Consider the following 18,923-nt stretch of genomic DNA (forward strand, 5'->3'; position numbering starts at 1 on the left):
TTTTTCTAGTCTTTCAGTTGATTAAAAATATTTATGATTGCAGATGCTAATCGGGTTGTTTAGTTTTATTGTTTCACTTTTTCAATTTTAACAATTAGTCATCATTATGGGGAAATTGTAAAATTGCATATGAAAATAATTCAAATTATACGGGTCATCAGTTTCGATTTATAAAGCATTGGATTCTAACTAATATTGCAATATAGAGTTAGTGATCATAACCCACATATTTTTACATAGAATTAATACAAGATCGTTCGCTTCGTGTACTTGGTGCACGCATCAAGAAAATTGCTCGCTTTTAAACCACACCACAAGCGTTATACTGACGACGACGGTACGGAGGGCATGACCGCTTTTGAATTCATTTTCTGATTGTCTTCTGATTGACCATCACAAGTACCACCGCGCTAAGGGCGCTGCCATAGTAAACGCGTCGAGCGACGCGTGCGCGTGTGCGAGCCCGCAAAGCAGAATATCAACAACAGGAAATCCTTTGATCGCATCGCGTTCGCGGACGCGGACGCGTTACTATGGCCGCACCGTAATACTGTATGCTGGAAGCGAGGTTCTTAACCAGTATTGTACAAAAAAAAACGCGCGGGCCTCGAGTCTCAAACTTACAGAAACTTCTTACTGTCAGCCGTCTAAAAAATCACGCCAGTACTTCACACCACAAGCGTGGTGATGTTGAAAGCGCGAAGGAAAAAAGAGAGCAAGCAAAATGGATCTCTCTCGTGGATTGATTTTGTCTCTTGTCTTCCCACCGCACGCTCGCACAGATTGATGTGGCAAGACTGTGCACCGGCCAAAGTTAACGCTTTGGCTACTTACACACTGGCATTTGTAGTGCAAAAAACATTCTACCACATACACAGGATTGTGTGTACGACGAAAGGTAACGCGTCTCCCGATGAGAGTGCACACGTTGGGTTTCATCGTCACAGCAGCAACGTGTAGCGTGGAACAAAGTGTTGCGTAGCATGCATCGCACTGAGCGCGTAGGGAAAATTAGGGCACAGATCTCGCGCCGCACCAAACAGCTTTTGCATTTAATTTGAATAACAACAAATATTTTGAAAGGTGAAAATTGCGATGATCAATGATAAAGATAATTGAAATAGGCTAAATTTTATTGAGAGAATTAAAGAATCGTACTTCAATAATAGTAGAAATTGTAGGTAGTTATGATGAACGATTTGCCACCTGTGCAGTGCACATGTTGCACATGTGGACGCGACGCCTCTGAGTAGAACCAAAGTGGTCATTCAACAATAATTGAACTAGCAGAGTCACAGGGATGCAAAATCATGAAGATTGAGCCGTCGCATGCCTACTTTTGGTGCTAAAACTTTGTGGTCCCATATTACGGGTTTCCCGGTGGCCATTCCGGTGCTCCAAAAGGACCAGAATAACCATCCATTCATTCTTTTGGCAAAATACATCCAAACATAAAAAATCGTAAAGAATTGGACACAATTAATTTGGTTTTGGGGTTCAAATCTGAGTAATTTAATCGAATTGTCCAAATTGGCCACCTTCCGGGACTCCAGGAACCGGTTCCGCATGGACCATACTGGACCTAATTTCTCAGGGAATGTGCGCCGGTTATTGGTTCCTTATAACAGAAAAAAAATTATGCCAAAATATCCATCAACCGAATAGTGCCGATGTGAATTACATATACAGAACTGCGATGGAAACTTACTTTTCGGATGTTCCGGGTTTCCGGAACCGGGTATGAATAACTAAGTGATTTGAGAATCTCTATTCACAGTCCACGTGAATACCTGTTCAACAATATGAGGACGGTTCAGATTACTTGTTTAGTTACGAAACTACAGGTCGTCAAAGTAAGGGTCTCTAAAGGGACTTTTTTTATATGTAGCAGGATCCCGGTGGCCAAAGTGACCAAATCCGGATCTCCGGGAGGGTTTCAGAAACTAGACATGTGTGCCCTTCATTTAAGCCCAACAGAACTAAATTCGGTCAACACACTGATTTTTGCGAGCTGTTTGAATTTTCGGGTCGAAAACGACCGTAAGTCACAATTTGTAACTTTTTGTTAGGGACTAAGGAAGGTTAATGATAATATTTTGCTGACAATATGTCAAACATCATCATCAATTTTAATGTAAACGTGGTAAAACATGACGAAAACAGTTCTTCAAACAACTTCAAAATAGGCTGACAAAATCGGGTATAAAAGCTGACAAAATCGGCGGCAAACAAAATCGGGGGCTGACAAAATCGGGTCATTACTGTATCAACATTTCTATACAACCAATTGTCAGTTGCTGCGAAATAGGCTGATGAAATTTCTAATGTTACCTAAATTTACAGCTTACAAGTCACGTTCGCTTTTTTACTGTTACGAAACTCTTTGAAAAATCTGGATTCACAGGTTTAATTTCATTAAAAATTCTTCTCAATGAAAATGATGTACAGAAGCTTCAAAATATTATGCCCGAAGACTATCTTGGAATGTGTTGTAGGTCAGCTCAGAACTTCTGTGAGAATTATGTTTCGTACACTGTAGAGGATTATGCGAGTACCAAGCACAAGATTTCACAAGTTATACAGTATGACTAACAGGCTAACGTAATCAATAAAACAATAAATTACAATTACAATTACAAGAATCCTACTCAAAGGTGTGTGAAAATCTGGCAAAAGTTTTTTTAAGGATGTTTAAAAAATCAAAATAATGCTTTTAGAAATTGTGACTAAGGATAAAATCTTATTTAAAATGTCTACCATTTTTTGCAAGTGCGTAGTGAATTTTGGCGCCTTTTCAAATTTTTGATTCATGCATTGAAATTTACGGTGATGGTTTTGGTCTTCAGTCCAAATTTGTTGGGGTAGCTAGGACATGTCGGAATGGAAAAGATGTGGAAATTCAAGAAACATTATCAATAATTTTATAAAATTATTGTTAAATTGATCTGCTTGGCAGAATATATCAACTCTTTGGAGTTTGGAGAATATGGCATACATATACACAAATGGTAAATTTGCAAAGAAAATAGGAAACATAAGAGAAAATTTGTATTCAATTATGTGCGAAAAAACATGTTATCAACGACAACTGCACAAGAGGTCACAAAGTGGCCCCTTGAATCCCTATCGGAACCTATCACCGAAAGTCCGAAAATGATCAGAACAACTTCATAACTCACGACAGGACATTTATTCATTTCTGGATAGAAAATCATTAGTTTTGAGCAGTCGAAAGGTATCAGTGCATGATGCTTTGGAAAAGTCCCTGGTTCCTACCGAAACCGATACCGGTGATAGCTGATTCATTAGGTCAAGTAAATCAATGTTACACTGATTTTTTTTTAAATTTTCGACAAGGTTTCTTGCATTTCTCTCAAAATTTTCTAACAAAATAATCTAGGTACCCCATCAAACTTGAATTCCACTAAAGTTTGTATCCTTCATCAGATACGCGTATTTCGATTACAACTATAAGGCCGTCTTCAGTATCGTGTGCAAGTCGAGTCTAGCACACGACACAACACTGAAGACGGCCTTACAGTTGAGGTCGAAATACGCGTGTCTGACAAAGGATACAAACTTTAGTGGAATTAAATGGTATAGTACTACATTCGGTTTTCTTTTACTTAAAAGTATTTTTTCACGACCGTTTCCAATTAGTGCACTCCTTAAGTTCAATCGTAAATGAATGCGTACAAATTTCGAACTTATCAGATTCCCAGATGCGATGCGAAAGAGTCTCAAATGAGAGCTAATTTCATTACCGCGAGTTGGTTTTTTATAAGTCGGCCACAGGTCGACTGGGGTGAACCGCTTTTGTGCGGCCAAGCACTGGATTAAGTGGAACTGTGCACAGTTGGTCGGTAGAATATTTAATGCACATGTGGTGCATGTATGTTTTCGTGAAGATTCGTCGCATAATTGAAGTGAAAGGTCGACGATATCGTTTCGAACCCAACCAATTAAAAATGAGCTGTTGAAACTTTCAATATCGTTGCGTTAGCTTTTGTACAGGCCGCGCAGCAATACTTAACTGCGCGCTATAGCAAGAGATAGAAAGAGAGGGGAAATAAAAAACAAACTTACCAGCTCAGCGTTAATATTTCGGTGGCCCTCGAAACGGAATCGCGTTGAGTGGCGTAGCTCCAAAACCCGGCGACTTCGTGGAATGTTATTTCGGCTTCTCTTCCTGCTGCCTCCCTGTTGCTTCAATTCTCGTCTTGGCTAGACTGCGGTATTCAGCAGCGCATCAAACTGCACATACAGTGTTCCAACACACGTTATTTTCTTGATTTCTGCTCGACGAACTGCGATGACGAAACGATTGAATAATTTCGCTCGAGCACACTTCTATACACTCAGCGAAATAAAAATGGCACCACCCTGTTTAAGTATCTGCTGATTTACGAAAACAATTTCATTTATCTTTGTTCTGTCCACTGTAAAATACGCGTACAATAATATATGTTAGATTGAATTGTAGTTGAGTATGATTTTGAAAACAATGTACATTTCAGCACAGATTCCCGAGTTAAAGAAAACCGAATTTAGTACTATATCATTTTATTCCACTACAGTGTTTGTATCCTTTGACAGATACGCATCAATCGCATTCTGTAAGGCCGTCTTCAATGTCGTGTACTAGACTCAAACGAAATACATACACGTATCTGTCAGAGGATACAGATTCTAGTGGAATTTAATGGTATAGTACTAAAATCGGTCTTCTTTTACTTATAGGTAAACACACGAAGATTTATTAAAAGTTTCATGTAAATATGCGTGCAATATAAAAATAGCATCCCTCGGATTTCAATTCAAGAATAATCGTCTGAATTTGATACATTAAATTGAACTTGAACAATCAAATCCTAAGAAAGAATCGTGTGATATAAACTACCATTTATCAGTAGTATCATATCAAATGAAGATAGAACAAAAAATTATAATAATTGTGATTTTCAACTAAAAGGCAAATTTTTTAAAGGTTCGATGAGATTCTGATCGCATTGGACGCCTAAATAGTAATAATTAGTTTCACGAAAAGCTTATTACATTACGATAGATTATTTTTACAAGGTCATTTTCCAGGAATTTCTCCGAGGTTCCTCAAGCAACCATCTTAGAGTTTCAACAGGAGCTCGTCTAGGATTTTTACGAGATAAATTCCAGGAATTCATTAGGATTTTTACGAGATATCCTCCAGGAATTCATTCAGTTACTCCGGGAAGCCCTTCAGAGCTCCTCATAGTTCCCTCAGATTTTATCATGATTCCTCCATCAATAGGGTCCTAAAGCCCTGTCTCAATTTTATTACCAAACGCTTAAGTTTAGGGCAGAAACACATGTTTACTCAATTTTTAAATGATTTTCATTGGTTTAAGTACAAAAAACATTTTTTTTATGATTTTTGAGATTTTGTCACACCCCTTGGTTTAAACTCGAATTTTGGGTATATTTTGTTTTCCGTGTCCCTTCCGAAATGTCAGATAGGAACAACCCCAGTGTTAAAACTATATGCCCTGTGGCATTTTTGTCGAAAAAGTGAATGTCAAACAAGATCACAAGTGTCAAGGTTGATATTTGGAACCATTTTTAAAATTGAAGTTAAAAAATGATATAGCCGTTATTTGAGCGGGAAAATTTACTAAAGTAGTTGCAAGAACATGCTCTTTCGTATTATTGAATAAAAACGAGAATTCATTAAACATTTTAGGACCCAATTCCTCGGAAGTCTCTCCAGTAATTCCTTTGAAGTTCCTCAGGAATTTGTTCGGAGTTCCTCCAGGAATTCCTTCGGAATTCATCCAGGAATACATCAGGAGTTTCTCTAAGAACCCCTTCAGACTTCCTCCACAGTTCCTACGGAAAATCCTCCAGAGTTTATCTGAGAATTCCTCCAGAGATCTTCTAAGAATTCTTTCGGAATTCCTTTACGCATTCCTTCGATATTCGATGAGAATTTTCCAGCAAAAAAAATCTTCGTAGCTTCACCAAGAATTTCTTCAGAGTTCCATTGCTGGTAGTTTCACCTGGGATTCTATCGGAGTTGCTCCAGGTATGCTCCTGGAAATTCCCCTGGAATCCCCCGGGAGTTCCTCCATGAATTCCGTTTGGATATCCTCCAAGTATTTTTGAGGATTTCGTTTCCGAGAGTTCGTTCAAAATTTTCATCGGAAGTTATTCCAAGAATTCCTTAAGATTTCCTCCAAGAATTCCTAAGTCCGTCACCTAATTCGTTAAGTCCTAAATTTTCAAAAGAACCTCAAGTACTAAGTTTTCCAAAAAAAACACAAACAAACAGCAGCAGCTTTTCCACCTATCAGTAAATACAAGATGAACAAATATAGCTTTCGGCAATAAACTTTAGAATTCTGCTGGATCAATCCACTATTTCTTGGTTTTTGTTGATCACATTCGAAGCGGATCGACAAAAATACAACATCCGATGCATGCTCGTGCGGTTTGGTTTATTTTTAGTGGTCTATCTATTTTTGACAGATTCATTTTTGGTATAAATTTCGACCGAAAAATGGATCACTAGTGAAGTTTATAGTAAAGTTTCCCTAATGACGAATTCCATGTCAAATCGGTCAGTCACAGAACTCGACCGTCTACGATTTGCAGTATATTTTGCACATGTTTCAGTATGGTAGAATGAATGTTTTCCATAGATAAATCGATCATTTTGACTCAAGAATTACTTTTGAAAATGGCTCAAGAGCATGCAATTCATCTGAGAAAATCTAGTTCCGAAACTGTTGATTTTTGAGGAAAATTCTCTTTGGAGAAGTTGTAATGAACCGTTTGGGCTACAAGAAAAACATATACACTAACAAAAAAATATTTTTTAGCAACCCCCGTTTGTAATATTTAAAAAAAAAAAATAACACAGAATTTTGATAGGAACCAGATGTTTACAAGTTTCTTGATGAAGAAATAAAAAAAAAATCTTTTAAGAGATGCTATGCCAAATATGTAGTTTTTAAGGAGCAGTGGAAAACAGGGTGGTGCTATTTGGATTTCGCTGGGTGTAGCGATTCGCTGTCAAGAGCTCGGTTCCACACAACCAGAAGCTTGCTGCTTCCACAAATCTTACCCGGACCCTCTCACTCTCAACTTCCCCACAAGGCAAACTCGATTCTCTTGGCCAATACACGGAACGAACGGCAAAAACCTACACACACCGAAGTGCCTTCTCTTCTCGCTGTAGCAAAATAAATATTTCACGTATATTTGCTTCACTCGCGCTTTTCGCAATAACAACTTTCTTTCTCCGCCTTTGGTGTGGTGACACTGCTGCTAAATCAGCACTTTCACAAGCTGTTTGATTCAACGGGACGAGAATTTCAAATTACGAATCACGGATCGCATCAAAGTTTTGAATTGCTGGCTGTTCCAGAAATCAAAATACAAACAAACTGCTGTCAGCACTTTTCTTTTGTTCCACAGGTCTTTGTTTATTCTTCATCCAGCCATTTTCGCCTTCTGATGGAAGGATATTTGAAAATGATGCTAGCCCTCGAAGAGTTGAACAAATTTACAATCAAAACCACACTCAAGAAACTGATTCAATCACCACTTGATTTGTTTCATCACGATTAAATTCCAAATAAAGCGAATCAGCCGTCGGACCGCCAAAAACTACTCGCACGACTAAACAACGACACAACCATTTCGTTCGGTTTCTCGAAACGAACTGATGCAGAAAGCAGGCAGTGGAGGAGACAAAAAACTGGTTTGCGTTTTTTGCTTTCTGTTTTGCTTCGCGCCGCGCCGCAGTTTGACACTGTAGTGTTACCGGAGCTGAATGTGAACCGGTTACACATAGTGGCTTAATAAATAAATGAAAAGTGGACACAATTCGGGTGAGATATTAATAATTAAGATGAATCGAAGCCAACATCAAATTTTCAAGAGCACAAATCTGGAGAACCAAACATGGCTTCGATTCATATTCACCTTAAAATAATAAGGGTTTATTCACAAATTTCATAACGTCAAAAATGGTAATTTTTGACACCCACCCACCCCTCCGTAACGCGTTTTGTTTGAACATTGTCCAGACTTTGTATGAGCTGTACTGTAACATTTCAAAGACACCCACCCACCCCCTATCTATAGCATAACACACTTAAATTATTTCACCGACCTCAGTAATTTTTTTCGCCGAGAACCCAACAGCTGAGAATTCGGTAATTTTTAACACCGAATCTCGTTACTTATTTTACCGAGATTTCGGCAATCCGAATTTTTTGCCGAGATCTCCGCTAACGTTACCGAGATTCGGTAAATGTTTACCGAGATCTCGGTAAAAGTTTTACCGAGAATCGTCAAATTATTACCGAGATAAGGCGAGGCGAAACCGTATAAGGGTGTATGAAATTTGCGAATGAGCCCTAAAATATTATTAATAAACTATTTCTCGCCTAATTCATGAGCGCTCCCTAAAAGCCATTGGTAGCAAAGTGTGTAGCTTGCTTTTACTTAGAAAACTAATAAATTTACACATTATTTAACAATGCTAAGATAAAGAGAAGATCCTCCTCTATCTCTCAGTGAAAATAGCTTTTATCTTAACCCGTATAGGCATGAGAGAAAAATACTAAAACCCTTACCGCTCAGTGAATTCTCAATGGATTCAGTTTAGTTTTTGGCAGATTACTGGTCCACATATCTAGTTTCTAGAAATGGCCAGAGGAACTCGGAAATATTCCTGTAGCCGGAGTTATTCCGGTGGGCCACTGAGTCAAATCGGGTAAAAATAGGCTATTTTTTGGGACATGCCAAGTAATTTTTATTTATTTGCAATAACAATCATTTTAATTTGCATAAATCATTAAGATCTGATATTTAACAAACTCTTCATTTATGTTTTACACCAGGTCTGCCCAACGTACGCCATGTTGTGCGGCCCGCGAAGAGCTTGAAGTTTCGCCACATATCTGGCCCGCAGAAATTAGAACATATTAAGGATGATTATTGAAAGTTTCGTTTAAATTTCACGCTAATATTTCAGCTAATATTATGATCTAATAAGTTTTTGAATCTATTAAACTGACTTGATATCAATAATGATTCAAATTATGCAATGTCGTGTTTTGCTTATACTCAGTATCAAATTCAATCAAATTGTTACCGAAACCAGCGCGAAACTAGCACTCTCATAACCGTTTGTTCCAACGTTTGCGGATTAGGATACATTCTCAAGAATAATTGTCATGACAAACACAAGGGGCAGCATTGTTGAAACTTTTTCAACTCGTGATTAACAATAAATACTAAAAAAAATTGGTAGCACTCTTGAGAGAATTAATCAACTTATTTTAATTTGAGGTTCATAATGAGAAGTCATATTTTTTAATAATTACAACAATTTAATTAAGATTTTAACAACACTATGCCATGACTATTTGATAGGAGAGACTGAACTTCAATCAAACTTAAATAAATATGATGGGAAATGGTTAAATTATTCGAACAGAATATCACCGCAAAGGCTTGATTCTAACAAAATACTTACAAAACCATTAGCAGAATTCTTCAGAATCTTCTGAACAAAATTTTTACAAAATACTGGGCAGTGTTTCCACATAATTCTGTATGGATTTCTGACCGAATTTTCAATAGGATTCATATTCACCCCTGGAAAAATATCTCGCAGATTCCATAACAGGATTATAGAATAGATATTCTGAGCATCTGTGTTAGATTTTTGCCAAATATCAAGCTGAATTTCTTCACAGCCCTAGGCATTATTTTTTAAATAATGATGGGCGGAATTGTGACAAAATACGATGAGTACGATTTTTATTTTTAACATGATTCTAATATAAAATTAAGTTCTGGATTTTTAGCAATTCCTTAACTAAATACTGACATAATTTTAACTCAACTCCTTCGCAAGATAACTATAGAATACTGAGTGAAATTCTTATTGAATTATTAGTATGATAATCAAAAACAATTATCTCGTATTTTTTTACAAAAGAATTTTGATAAAAAAATTGGACATGTTTTGGCCCGCCCGCTATACTATTACTGAAATGTGGCCCGCGGTACAAAAAGGTTGGGCAGGCTTGTTATACACCGTTTAAAACATACCGGATGTGGCCATTCGGACTTAACGCCCGGAAGAACCGGCTATCCAGCTTTTTACGCTGGCTATAAAACTGCGAGGATTCATTCGATTTTGACATGTATTGCCAACACATTTTATAGCATGATCTTAGTAGGCAACGTTTTTAAATTGTTGATTGAGCTGTCAATAATTTTCACTCAATTTGTTTTGAAGTTCAACTTTTTGTATTTCTAATAAACTAAATTAAAATTAATCATATGATTCTAATAACTTCATTCTTTGGGATGGTACACAAATTATGTCACGTCAAATTTCAACTTTTTCGACCCCCTCCCCCCACCCCTCCTTTGTCACACTTTTTGTATGAGTCCTCCAAAAATTTTGTAAGGCTTGTCACGCTCGGCTCGACCCCCTCCCCCCTCGGAGCGTGACGTAATTTGTGCATGACCCCTTTCTACCGTACACCCCCGTTAATTTGAACGGTACCTCATGCAAACCATCGGGGTTCATTTTTAATTTGAACATCTAGTCACCCTAGAAACGTGTTTCTGATTACCTTTTTCACTGTTGATTCTGCGTTCCGTTCGACAACGTTCCATGAGCTAAATGACGTTCGAACCATTTTTAATCTGAACGATGTGCAAATTAGCGGGGTACAAATTAAAAAGTGTTCAGATTAAAAGTGGTCAAACCAACGGGGGTACCCGGTATACCATTTTAGGCACCAGGCACCGAAGAACCTCCCACTCTTCAAGAGGAAACATTTACTACTGCCAATAAAAAGGAATTGAAGTTTAATTCAATAAAAAGTTGTGACATATATTATTTTCCTCTTCGTTTTTTGCTCAATTATTTGGAACGAAGTCTAGACAGTTCCGGTCGAGTTATGTTTTCTTTGAAACCGCATAAATATCAAGTGATTTCTAGACAAACGCGCTCACCGATTCGCGCTAATTTTCTCTACATAGTGAGCATTATGCCGCATGAGAACATAGGGCCACAGACAAACAGACGTCACACTCTCATCATTGTCCATCGACCACCTTTTTAACGGTCGAATCAAAAATATAGTAGGTGGTCAATCGACCACCCGCAGCGCTCGCATCGTTTTTGTTTGCGTTTGACGTTTACACACTACCACCATCTGTTGGCCTGTCGGCCAAACACACTAATTTTAGCATTGGGCGTACATGTCCTCGTGACTATGATTTTGATCGAGATTTGTTCCAAGTGTTACGTCTGTTTGTCTGTGATAGGGCCATTTTGGTAAGAGAGTCAGAATGAGATATCTAAAGAATGCAAGAGGAAAATAATCTTTAATGTTTGAAATTTTGTTTAATCTATGTTGATTATGTAGTAAGTAATACATATTATGCGTGGCGCGAAAAATTATCGCGCCGGTGATCTTAAAAAACGCTTGTAGATCGTCACTGTTACTTCTAATCGTTTTGGTGTCTTCTGCGCAATCATGCCTTGGACAATCAGGAATAATCGCGCAGAAAACACAAACACGATATGAAGTAGCTACGACGATCTACAAGCATTTTAAGAAGTTTTCAAGATTACTGTCGCGATAAATAATCGATATAAGTTTATCACAGTACCGCACACCCCCGTTAATTTGAACGGTACCCAAAATTGAGTTGGGCTTGTTCACAAATTGCATAAGGGCTTATTCACAAATTTCATAACGCTGAAGGGGGTGGGTGGGTGTCCTCACGATGTTACGGCTCATACAAAACTTGTAGAATATTCATATAAAAAGCGTTACAAAGGGGTGGGTGGGTGTCAAAAATGGCCATTTTCAGCGTTATGAAATAAATGAATTAGCCCTAACGCTAATGGAGGTGGGTGGGTGTCCTCATGATGTTACGGCGTATACAAAATTTGTAAAATATTCATACAAAAAGTGTTACAAAGGGGTGGGTGGGTGTCAAAAATGGTCATTTTCAGCGTTATGAAATAAATGAATGAGCCCAGTTGAATCAGGGGACTGACACGACTGTCATCCTGCATACATTTCGGCTCTTCCTCACATTGTTTTGGTACTTCGCGTTTTGGTACCCACTTTCTGGTCGGTTTGCCCTAACTTTGCTCCTGATTTTCGAGTATACGGCTCATACGCTGCAAGTGCTAGATTCTTTCAATTAAACATATCGCATTGAATCGTTGTAATTGATGCGCTTTTCATTTGTTCATCATTTTGTTTAATGTTTTACGCATCAGCGAGATATTATTGATGTGTCCTACCCATAAAAACATATGTTTTGTCCCTCCCAAAACAATCAAAACAAGAACACTGGACGCCATGTTGAATTGATGTTGGGTTGGTAAATATTGGATCAAGCCAATGAGAATATATACCGAGGTGAGGAAGACGACATTTAGTGTGCGTGACATCCGTGTACGGTGCAAAATGTTTCACAACTACAAGCGGGCGAGCTCCCATAAGAAGCCGTGTAAATTAGTGACGTAGTTATTTTTGTTTACGTTTTTTCTCTTTACTAATACATAGCCATTGCTTCTTCTTCCACACCTTAGTATATATTCTCATTGAAGCCACCCCCCTGAGTTGAATCCCGTCTCCGTGTGGTAAATGTTTTTGTGGTTCTTAAGTTCGGCCCTTATCGCAAAGTGCTCCGAAAGTGTTTCTTGCGCTGAACACATCCGCGAAACGGTTAGTCGAACCCTGAGAGTTGAACCGATTCGTGGCTTGAGCTGTCATTTTTGAATCGGTCACTCATCGCGAGCATGTTGTTTTGATTTGCGAATCGCCTTCCAGTAAACACGTGCATTGAAATTCCCTGTTAAAGTTCTGCTTATTTTTCGTCTAAATAGTGCTAAAACCGCGACAAAACCATGAAAATCAAAGCATCGAAGAAGGTGCAACCCACGGAAGCTAAATTGCACCAGCTGAAGAAATCCAAAAGTGACATCGTGAAACCGAAGGAGAAGAAATCCGCCGGTTTGATGGCAGCTGCCGTGACTCCCCACACGTTTGCCGAAAAGAAGGTGCTGGCGGTCAAAAAGAAAAATAAAAAAGACAAACTAGCAGAATTGGGCAAGACCAAATCGCAGATCTCGACCGGTCAGGTTCCACCGAAGAAACATGAATCGAAGCCGGAAAAGGGGTTGGGTAAACAGCAAAAAGCTCCAAAGGCAGATGCTTCTAAAAAGAATAAGGTAAAATTCAAATTTTCTGTTTGATAGTTTAATACAGTGGTGCTCAAGCAATGCTCTAAAGGCGAGATCCAAGATTCCAAACTTAACTATTTTGTCATTATTCTGTTGATTACTGATTCATTCATTTCAATTTTATTTTCATCTGATTAAAAAATTTACGCTTACCACATTCTTGAACTTCGAGCCGCAGGATGAGCACCACCTTGTTAGAGGATAAGGAAATTTTTTAAATTTAACTTTTCATGCACAGGGCACCAAAGTGGCAAAATCCGAACCAAAACCAGAAGCACAGAAGGAAAACGATGCCACTGAAACACTGGTCAGCAGGAAGGCCATCAAAACTGCACTGAAGGCGTGCAAGAAAGCATTGGACGAAGGCTTTGACCAGAAGAAGAATCTGTTCGGAGAAGATTTGAAATACGGTCTGCAGATTGCCTGTGTCAAAATTCCGGATGTGCCAAGCAGAAACTGCAGGGTGTAGGTTTTTAAAACGCTTATTTGTGTTTTGGCGCAATGACATTGTATTTCTTTTTCAGACAACTTCCCAATGCCATTTACAAGAAAGGTGATGATATCTGCCTGATTGTGAAGGATTTGGAACGTGGCCGGAAACAAGAACACGAAGAGACCCTTAGCTTTTGGAACGATAAACTGCGTGAACTGGACATTGACTTCATTACACAGGTGATTCCATTCCGGCAGCTCAAACAGGATTATCGTGAATACGAAATGAAGTTGAAGCTGGTCCATCGGTTTGACCGATTCCTGGTGGATGCCCGGATAAATGGCCATGTGTACAATTTCCTCGGAAACAATTTCATCAGGCGGTGCAAAAATCCGACCCCTGTTATTTTGGACAAGGACGAAAAGATCGTCAAAAGCCTCAACAAGACCCTGGGTAGAGTCACGTACAAACAAACCAACACGGGAAGGATAACCGAAATTCAGTTTGCCACCCACAAAATGCCCCTGGAGAAGGCAGTTGAGAATGCTGAGTCTCTTCTACAGACCATGAAAACACAATACCCAGGAGGATGGCGAAACATCCGGACCGTCTATCTGAAACCGATGACGGACATCCAGCTTACGTTCCCACTGTATGTGAGCAAGGAAGATCCCAACTTGGTTCCGGTGCCGAAGATTACCGGCCCGAGAGAGCGCTTCGAGAAGAGTATGAACGAAAAATTGCAGGAAGCCACAATGAACAAGTACAAGTTCCAAGAAGGCAATTTGGTTCGTGTTGATTTTGAAAAACGCAAGACGAAGAAGGATAAACGAACGGTGGTGCAGGAGCAAAGCGAAGAGCAAGCAGAAACGAAGGAGGAAGATGAACTGGAAGCAGACAGTGGCGAGGAGATGGAGCTGGATCAGGCTAGCGATACTGAAGAGAGTGATCTTGGCGATAGCGATGATGAAAATTGAACTACCTGTAGAAAGAGGTAAGTATGACCCGGATGAGTTATCTCTGTTTTCACGTTTATGCGGAATTGGAGAGATTTATATCTTAATATTTTTTTTTCGAAAATATAGATTTAAGAGAAATGACACCTGAAGGTAAATTTGTCCGAACGTCCAATTGAGCACTTTTTTTATTTAGCTTAGCTTAGCTTAGACTGACTACACATATCAATGGTAGCTATTCCGTGATTGAGCGAAGTCAGTGAAAATGCACAAAGAATCAACTAGAAGTTCGGCTGGGATTGGCCATAATCTTCTTCAGTGTGCATAATTCAGTGCCTCTATTTATACAGGGTCAATAACGGCGCCGGCCACGTCCTTGCAGTCAGGTGGGATTGGGGGAAGGAATGTTAGATTACAGGATTCACTTTGATAAGCAATTAGACAATGATAAACAATTATTTGTGATATATAAACATGCTTGTAAATATAATATATTCATTTCATATGGAACATTTCTAAGTAGAAGAAAATAATGTCGACACTTGACGTGACGATTCAAAGTTAATATCAGAACGCAACATTCCTACAGCTGTACCGACGTGTTATCATATTTGACACATATGAAAAGAAAAAAGCTTGATTGGCTGGACCTTCACAGAACACCCTTATGCCGACACTTATAGTGGCGAACCATTCAAAGTTTGTTGAATAAAGTGAAACTTTTGCAAGTCTATACTTATAAGGTTGATTTGCTGCTGACAATAAAAGTAATCGCCTATCTCGATGCGTGGAAAATTACTTGCACGAAAGAATGGCCAAGAAAATCACATTTCTTTGATTGCAGTACGGGGTTGAAAAGAAATGTCATTTTAAATAGAACTCTCTGTAGGAAATTTCTTGACCCTTTCCGTCAAGCATACTTAGCTATAGTGTCGAATAATTCAGTTTTTTTAATTACAAAAATAAAGTTAACCTTCCTAATGCATTAAGAAAAAGTTACACATTATGCATTAAGGGTCAAAAATGACCCATGACTTTGCAACGCTCTTAAAAATCCATTTTTGAACCGATTTTGGTTCTTTTAGCTTTATATGAAAGATATGGAACTCAAGAATGGAACCCTGGAAATTGTTTGGCCATTCTGGGCACAAGGGAACCTGGAACCTGTTTCAGAAGGAACTGGCGTATATCATATTCAGCAGTTCATACACATGTATATAACGATGGTTCAAATTTCATGGTTTTTCATTCCAATTTACAAGAGCACCAAGAGGACCAACATTTAGATTTGGCCGGTATTTCGGAGTATTCCGGAACCGGTTGCGCTAGGGTGTGATGTGGACATTTTCAGACCATCATATAGTACCATCATGCGACGGCTCCAAATACATGATTTTTCATCCTGATGTAAATGGACACCATGCCATATACCTGACGTTACGCACCTAGTGGAACAGTGCCTGCTTCTCAGCATTTATAAACGGATAGGTTTGCCATCTGACTATTTTTGCCTATGTATATATGCCAAGGCATGATGATATTGTATACCTGGGAAGTCGAAAAAAATTCCAACCCGAAAGGATCCTCGACCGGTGGGAATCGAACCCATTAGTTTGATCTTACTGAAAAGCTGCGCATTTACCGCTGAGGCTATATGGGTCTCTTAAACATAAAGTTATCATACATTAATTGTATTTCCGTTATTACCAAATTAGTAAAAAAAATGTAATATAAGGAATCTAAATCATTCGACATAATTCTAACTTATAACTATTATAACTTTTGACATCAATGGCAATTTTGAGACCTGCTCAAATAGGGCACCAGACATCCTTTTAGGAAAACCTTCAGATATTCCTTCAAGAATCACTCTCTAAATATCTCCAGAGGTTCTTCCAGAGAATTCTCCAGGAATTATTTCGAAAATTCTTTCACGAATAATCTCTACCGTAATTCTTACAGCAATTTCTTCACTAGGGCTTTTGCCAGAGATTGCTCCAGGATGAAATATTGTTTTCCATGATACATTTTAGACTAGTTTTGATAGGGCTCTTGATAGGCTGAATATCTTAGCAATTCCTCCTGGAGTTTCTCCAGGGATTCGATAAGCAATTCGTCCTAGGATTCCTGCAAACAATATTTACAGGCATTTAATTTGGTTACCGACATATCGGTCTATTTTACTTGAAGTAAGAGGTAGCATGGAGAAGAAAGCAATGAATACTAGATGGATAGATACCGTAAGGGAACGGCGAGAGAAATTGGATTAGATGTTGAAGAGGGCATACCATATAGAACAGTATTACTTGAAACGTCCTTCTTTTTGGCTAACGTCCCCTATGGGAACGGCTTGACGTGTTGTTCGAATAACACTAGAATTGGGAAGAATCCCAATTCCGAGTTGGGTTGAATATGACTGAAAATCCCACTGTTTTTGATTGTATGAGGACGATGCTTAAGCAATTTTCCCAGTTTTCCCAGGTCACCCATGTTTTGGACAGCATAAATACAGCATATACACTGTTCTGGAATTTATCCATTAAAAATATACACGAAATGATAAACGATGAATGCCAGCGCTGACCCATTTCTTGTTATAAATAAAACAAATTACCATCTCAAATCTTTGATGCAAGTTGATCGCAGACAATTTCAAGTGCAATTTAATGAGCACGCTTGATTTTAAAAATACTTGAAATTCAGATAGATTGAGCTGAAATTTTGCATAGAGGCTTTGAAATTTATGAGGATACCATTTATTTAGGGGGAGGCAAAATCTGCGATGGTCGAGGAAAAATGGGACACCCTAGTCTCTAGTGATTACTAAAGTAAATTTTTTACTGGGATTCTTCCAGGAGTTTCTCCCAGAAATTCTCCAAGATCTGTCCCAGGAATTCTTTCAGGAAAGCTGCGGAATTTTTTCTGGTATTCTTTCAGAGATTCCTCTAGAAAATCAAGGATTCCTGCAGAGAATCTTCAAGGCAACAGTTTTTTTTTATGAAGGGATTGTTAGAGTATGTTGATGTTCATATCTTCAAGGTTTCCCCCAGGAATTTCTCAAGGAGTTACACTAGGACATTTTGTTTTAATGGTTACTCAATATATTTATCTAGTGATTTCTTCAGAATTTTCTTTGATGATTCCTTTACGGAAACATACAAAGATATGTCCAAGTAGTCCTCTCAAGATGCTTCCAGGAATTATTCCGAAAATTTCTCCCGAAATTACTCCAGGGATTCTACCAGGAATTTTTACAGGTGTTTCTCAACTTACAAATTCCTCAAGAATTTCTTGGAGGAATTCTCCAAGAGTTACCACAAGGAAAATCGCGACATGAATTATTTTAATAATTTCTCCAGACTGACTGGGACTCGTTATGAACCACCAACAGGGATTCCTCTAAGAGTTCTTCTTGAAATTCCTTCAGTGATTCTCCTATGAATTCCTGCAGGAATTAAGTCATACATTATGCTAAGAACTACTTCAGGGATTATTTTACAAAAATCTCTACAAATATTCTCCCATTAAATGCTTAACATTGATTTTTTTTGTTAAATCTCTTCATGGAATCATTGATTTCTCAAGTAAAACCTCTACAGCGATTCCTGCAGGGATTTCTTCAGCTTTTTCATCAGGAATATCACAAAGGATTGCTTTAAAAAAAATCTTAATCATTTCCTCAAGAAATTGGCCAAGGATGGGCTGGTAGGCAATCAACTGCACATTTTAATAAAATATGCTTTTCGTCTACGCAGTCTTTATTATAAAAAAGCCGGTAAAAAAATAAACAGCGGAGCCAAAAGACATATTTTATGTTCCAGGGATTTGTTCATGAATTCCTTACTTACTTACTTACTTATTTGGCTTTACATCAATTATCTTGATAAAGCCTCGCCAACAATATTTCGCCAATTCCCTCGGTTCATGGCCGCTTCTCTCCATCCTCGACTGTGACCCACGCTCTCCAGGTCCTGGTGTACCTGGTCAATCCATCTAGCTCGCTGCGCCCCACGCCTTCTTGTTCCGACCGGATTCGTGGTGAACACCATCTTTACAGGGTTGTTGTCCGGCATTCTTGCAACATGCCCTGCCCAGCGTATCCTTCCAGCTTTAGCTACCTTCACGATACTGGGTTCGCCGTAGAGTTGAGCGAGCTCGTGGTTCATCCTTCGCCGCCACACGCCGTTCTCCTGCACGCCGCCGAAGATCGTCCTTAGCACTCGGCGTTCGAAAACCCCAAGAGCTTGCAAGTCCTCCT

At 38.7% G+C, this 18,923-nt stretch overlaps 2 protein-coding genes across 4 annotated transcripts in view; one reads left to right on the plus strand and one right to left on the minus strand.

Annotated features, from left to right (window-relative positions):
* LOC5570275 (protein draper) overlaps positions 1–7,717 on the minus strand; it is a 101,927-nt gene extending 94,210 nt beyond the window's left edge. The window contains exons 1-3 of one of the 3 annotated variants that reach the window (XM_021839804.1): positions 7,580–7,716; positions 7,100–7,323; positions 4,087–4,307 (exon numbers count right to left, since the gene is read on the minus strand). The gene's annotated coding sequence lies outside the window, so the exon portion shown is untranslated. Of the gene's footprint in view, positions 1–4,086; positions 4,308–7,099 lie in introns of all 3 variants that reach the window. The other 2 variants (XM_021839806.1, XM_021839805.1) reach the window with 2 other exon arrangements.
* Positions 7,718–12,809: 5,092 nt separating this feature from the next.
* On the plus strand, positions 12,810–14,807 carry LOC5570258 (ribosomal L1 domain-containing protein CG13096). Its single transcript, XM_001658989.2, has 3 exons — positions 12,810–13,264; positions 13,515–13,741; positions 13,801–14,807. Exons 1-3 carry the CDS (start codon positions 12,941–12,943, stop codon positions 14,684–14,686), a joined length of 1,437 nt encoding a protein of 478 aa, XP_001659039.2. The 5' UTR covers positions 12,810–12,940; the 3' UTR covers positions 14,687–14,807.
* Positions 14,808–18,923: the final 4,116 nt, after the last annotated feature.

This window comes from Aedes aegypti, chromosome 2 (assembly GCF_002204515.2).
Source record: "Aedes aegypti strain LVP_AGWG chromosome 2, AaegL5.0 Primary Assembly, whole genome shotgun sequence".
In the NCBI taxonomy this organism is placed as follows: Eukaryota; Metazoa; Arthropoda; class Insecta; order Diptera; family Culicidae; genus Aedes; species Aedes aegypti.

Excerpts from the sequence above, each read along its gene's own strand:
- LOC5570258 (XM_001658989.2), top strand. The coding sequence starts at position 12,941 with ATGAAAATCAAAGCATCGAAGAAGGTGCAACCCACGGAAGCTAAATTG. Across the intron at positions 13,265-13,514 it reads ATGCTTCTAAAAAGAATAAG|GGCACCAAAGTGGCAAAATC; the intron begins GTAAAATTCAAA and ends TTTCATGCACAG. Across the intron at positions 13,742-13,800 it reads CCAAGCAGAAACTGCAGGGT|ACAACTTCCCAATGCCATTT; the intron begins GTAGGTTTTTAA and ends TTTCTTTTTCAG.